Source organism: Penaeus vannamei, chromosome 28 (genome assembly GCF_042767895.1).
Source record: "Penaeus vannamei isolate JL-2024 chromosome 28, ASM4276789v1, whole genome shotgun sequence".
Classification (NCBI taxonomy): Eukaryota; Metazoa; Arthropoda; class Malacostraca; order Decapoda; family Penaeidae; genus Penaeus; species Penaeus vannamei.
The window spans coordinates 12,629,478-12,634,477 of record NC_091576.1 but is presented as its reverse complement, the minus strand read 5'-3'; the positions used below and the strand labels follow the sequence as shown (position 1 = coordinate 12,634,477).

General features: G+C 36.6%; 1 protein-coding gene across 1 annotated transcript in view; it reads left to right on the top strand.

Annotated features, from left to right (window-relative positions):
• Window positions 1–504: 504 nt before the first annotated feature.
• Pdp (pyruvate dehydrogenase [acetyl-transferring]-phosphatase 1-like protein, mitochondrial) overlaps window positions 505–5,000 on the top strand; it is a 5,192-nt gene continuing 696 nt past the window's right edge. Inside the window, exons 1-3 of the mRNA XM_027369633.2 lie at window positions 505–832; window positions 2,364–2,547; window positions 3,134–5,000. The exon at window positions 3,134–5,000 is cut by the window's right edge and continues 696 nt beyond it. Coding sequence (XP_027225434.1) covers window positions 647–832; window positions 2,364–2,547; window positions 3,134–4,302 — 1,539 coding nt within the window. The 5' untranslated portion in view covers window positions 505–646 and the 3' untranslated portion in view covers window positions 4,303–5,000. The remainder of the gene's footprint in view (window positions 833–2,363; window positions 2,548–3,133) is intronic.

Genomic DNA, 5,000 nt, shown 5'->3' with positions numbered 1-5,000 from the left:
GGTCAAATTGTATAGCGTTCCGGTAATATGATGCCTTTGTAAAGAAACAAATAGTATGGTTTGACTGATGCTGAGTATGAATGATGCTGACAATGATATGAGAATCGTCATTTTATCATTTTTTCGACGAAACATTTTCTCATTTGGAGTAAAGGTCATAGTTCCGGTTACTGTAGCATGAGCGGCGACATTTCTACGGAAGGAACACAAGGATGCCAGTACGAGCTCTTGGCATTTATGAAAGATAGAAATCAGTGATTAGTTGTTTGTCCGGATTTATGTTGATCACCTTGCGTGTTAGTGCAATAATCGTCAGAGTGCCAACAACATACAGATCATACGATTGCTGTCAAATAAATTATTGAAAACAAACGTCCTACATAACAAGAATAAAGCCGCAATTACCACATTCATATGTAGTAAATTACGCTGATGTAAAAAAATATATATGTATATATATAAATAGGAACATTAGCGCGGAAGGGTTGGCAAGCCTGCTTCACATAATTTCGTCTGCTGCTCCATGTAAACACGGAGCAGTGTGGTCAGAGCCGCTGCGTAGAGATACTTTTCTTCTCTCGTTCTTTTTTCTTTGATCCCTCGTCTTGAAAGAGATTTCGGCCATTAAAGCTACGGCGGCTGCGTTATGGCAAAAGTGTTCACATCTTTTTCCCAGAATGTGAGATATTTGACTCGTTCGTTTGAGCCAAGGTTGTTGGCGGCTGATCTTGGGGGTCAACCCAGGTCGAAGGTCACGACCTGCCTCTTCAGCACATGTCGTGTTGATAGAACGAACACAAGCTATCCACGACCAAGGTTGTCACCGCAGGAGGTATGTATGCTGTCCTTCAATGCTGAGAACTTTAGTATCTTAGTATTTCAGGTTCGATATTTTCTTATGCTGTAAGATATATTATTTGTTTTATTAATTTTTTTATTTTTTTTATTTTTTCCTTAAGATGAATACCGAAGTGAAAATCTGTAAACACTAAATGTTCCTGAAGTTGTGTATATAATTTTATTCTGCATATGTATTTTTGATTATTTATTCTAAATTTCATTTCCTAGATGAATGAAAGGGTTCTGTGCTCTTCTCACATAACCTTATATTTTCTCTTGCACTGTATTCTCTTGCCCTTCCACTGTATTATGCTTCAGAACTAGAATTTTCTTAAGATAGCTTTATTGTGGAATCTGACTACATTCAGGCATTATTGGCTGATTGGCTTAGCTCAGTGGAAGTTTTAAGTGAACTTGGGCACTTTGTAATGACGGGCACAAGGGTAGACAGAAGTTGAGATGAGGTCACAGACGATCAAATTACTTGGTAAACAAGTAGCTTCCCATTCTTTTTTGTTTATGGTACCTGCAGATCATGTCTACTTGTGTGGACAGGCCTTCAGAGTGAAAAAATGGATGTGTGGCAATTCCAGTGAATTTATCTTGGTCATTGGTTATAACTGCCCTTGATTAATGCAGTTTTATTGGTCATATTGGAGTAAAACACTTGCTACAGTGAAAATCAAATATATTCTTAATGAAATATTGACTATATTTCCCATGTCAAAATTAAAACAAGTATACCAGTAAATTTCCTTACAAAATATTGAGGACCAAAATAAAAGTAAAAACCAGTATATGAAGAAATCACTCATGAAACACATTCCCAAGTAATTAACAAGTGATGTACTTTGGGAAAAATAGTTTTTACTTTGCACATAATGATTCCTGTGCTAATGGTGCTCTACATTTAAGGAATTGTTTGAATTGTCTCTATGATAATTTAGCCATCATGTGTAATGAATGCTAGACATACAGTGTATCATCATAAGAAATGTCATAGCATCAGTTAACTGGAAAATAGATGATTTAAAAATCCAGTGAAAGGCACGAGAATAAAGTAATTAGATACAGCTAGAATCATTTCTTTTTCTACTTTGTTAGATTTTCTATTTTAGCAGTTTCCTCTCCACCTCCGTTTTGTTTGTCTCTTTCACCTCTATTGCACCCTCTGCTTCTGCCAGATCTTTCTTCTCCTTCACTTTTCCTACTTATCCAACTTCTTGACTCCTCCACCTTCCCCTCCTCTTCTACCTCCTCCACCTTCCCCTCCTCTTCCACCTCTTCCTTCCCTTCCTTTTCTTCCTATTCCTTCCAATTTTTCTCCACATGTTTGCCAGTTGCAATAGCTATACCAAATAATATTCTTGAGTGCTGAATATAAAGTAGTCAGAATTATACAGGTCATTGGTACCTAGTAGATTGTAATTCTAATTTTTAGTATTGGAAATGCATTTTATTTCAAGAAAAGATTAATGTGCATGAGCAATGTACATAACACTCATCTGTTGATCTTTTAATAGGTATCTACAATTTTGCGTCAAAATGAAGGCATGATACAGCTGGACAGTGGAGGAACAGGATGGACAGAACAGGGCTACACATCATCAGGCTCTTATTCCATAGATTCTGTTGATTCCAATCAGTTGGCTTCCAACTCTCCCATAGAAGATAAACTAGCATCAGCAAGATGCCTGCACACTACAGGTTTGTGATTGGCTTTACTCATCAGTGCTTGTTGATTTTTCCTTTCAAATTTTCTTTTTTTCTCTTCATATTTGTTTTTTTACTGGTTTATTTTTGGTTGGTTATTTGCATGTGAGTTTTTCTGTTTGTTTAGTAAATATAGTTTGATAATTTTAACATATAAACTGGTAGATAAAAAAGGAATGAAAGAAGGAAAGTAGTTTTTGCTTTTTATGTAATTTCCCATGCCTATTTCTTCAGATGTTTAATTTGAAAATTGACTGAATAAAGTTCTGGTAATTACTTGGAGGATGAGATATACATTTTCCTTTTTGTTAACTTTGGCAAGTTCCAGTACATGAAATATGGGCTTTGAGTACCAAAAATCATCTTAATAATGGAATAGAAGGTATCAAGGACTTCTTGTCAAATTTATAAGGTACTATTATAGCCTATGGAAAAAAAAATAATGGATATATTTTTAGAGAAATAACACCCAAAATAGACTTCATTTATACAGCTCCCTAGGAAGTGATTGATATAAGATTAAATTAATGTTATGACATACAGATACTTGCAAAGAACTGATTTATACCTTTAATTTCAGGATATCTCTTTGGTGTGTTTGATGGTCATGGAGGGCCAGAGTGCAGTCAGGTTGTGGCCAAAAGACTCTTTGACTATGTGGCTGCTGCACTGCTCCCACGCAAGGAGTTACGTCGGGTGGTATCCGAGTGGGAAGCGGGTAATCGCATACCTCTTATTCAGGTCTATAATGATCCATCTCAGTTTGTGTCTGAACTGCAGGAAATTTACCAAGATTCATTTTTGAGATACTGCATTTCTCTGCTCAGTGCATTTGATGAAGATTTCAGTATGGAGGAAGTATTGATTCAAGCATTTACTCAGCTTGATAATGACATGGGGCGGGAGGTAAAAGAGAATCAGCAATCTGCAGTGCTGGAACCATTATTACGTGTTGCTCTTTCTGGCTCTGTTGCATGTGTAGCCCACATTGATGGTCCACATCTCCATATTGCTAATACTGGAGACTGTGGAGCTGTTTTAGGGATGCAGTCTCAAACGGCAGGCAGTGGCTGGCGAGCACTTCGTCTAACAAGAGATCACAACTGGGAAAATCCAGATGAAATTGAACGTGTGCTATCTGAGCATCCAGACTCAGAGTCTGAACATGTAATAGTAGATCAACGACTCTTGGGTGTATTAATGCCCTTCCGAGCATTTGGTGATTTCCGCTTTAAGTGGGACCTAGTAACACAATCAGAAATAATTCAACGTTACTTAGGGCCTGAGCACTTGATTCGTCATTGTGTGACTCCTCCATACCTGACAGTTACACCAGAAGTTACTTACCATCGTCTTCGACCTCGTGATAGATTCCTTTTGATGGGATCTGATGGATTGTGGGAATGCATGAGTCCATTAGACACAGTCACACTTGTGGGAGAGTACATGTCAGGTCGGCAGACCTTGCAGCCAGTACGTTTCCCAAGACAGGCAATAACACTTAGGGAAGTTGCTAGTATATTAGAACAGAGGCAGAAAGGCCTGAACCTAAAGCCTGTGGATACTAATGCTTCCACCCACTTGATACGTCATGCACTGGGAGGCTCTGATGCAGGCCTTGATCATGCACGACTCTCTCATTCGCTCACACTCCCACCTGAAGTCCGGCGTTTTTTCAGAGATGATATATCAATTCATGTAATATTTTTTGACCCAAATTTCTTAAGAGTTTGCCCAGTGGAAATCTAGTATGTCTGTATGATTTGCTAACTAGTTTCCAAGAAGAAATCCCATTTATACTTGATAAAACATTAACAACCACCATAATAGTTTGAGGGAGAAGTATAAAGAAAGAAACTGTCAATGAGTACTTTGTATGAATTTTTAGATAAATCAGAAGATATATGTTTGAAATATTTGAGAAAAATGTGTACATATTAGATAAAATAGAACATACCTTAAATATTACTTATGTTATGTTATAAGATTTTTTTATAGTTAATCATTCTTGTTAACTTCTTATCTAGAGTATATAATAGACACTGATAAAAAATGTATGAAGTAAGGAAGGAAACAGAAAATTCTTATACATAAGAGATGTAATTGTCTGTGATATATATATGTAAATAGCAGTTGTGGTTTGCCTTATGGCATAAGAGGAAATTTTTTTGGTTTCTTGGTGCTCTTACTACTCCATAGTTGAGGAAGATATTAGATATTCCTATCTTTGGTATGCCTAAATCAAATATTGACAGACCATGTAATTCTGACATGAGAGATTACTTCAGTTCCATTGCTTTGTTCAGTGTTATATCCTGTAACAGTGACTAGTAATCCATTGTTATATATGGATATGAGCTATTATCTTTTTGTCTCTTTTTCTCTTTCATTTTGTTGCATGAATTGCATAAAGGCAATACTAATTTGTCTTCAGGGAAATGATTTGT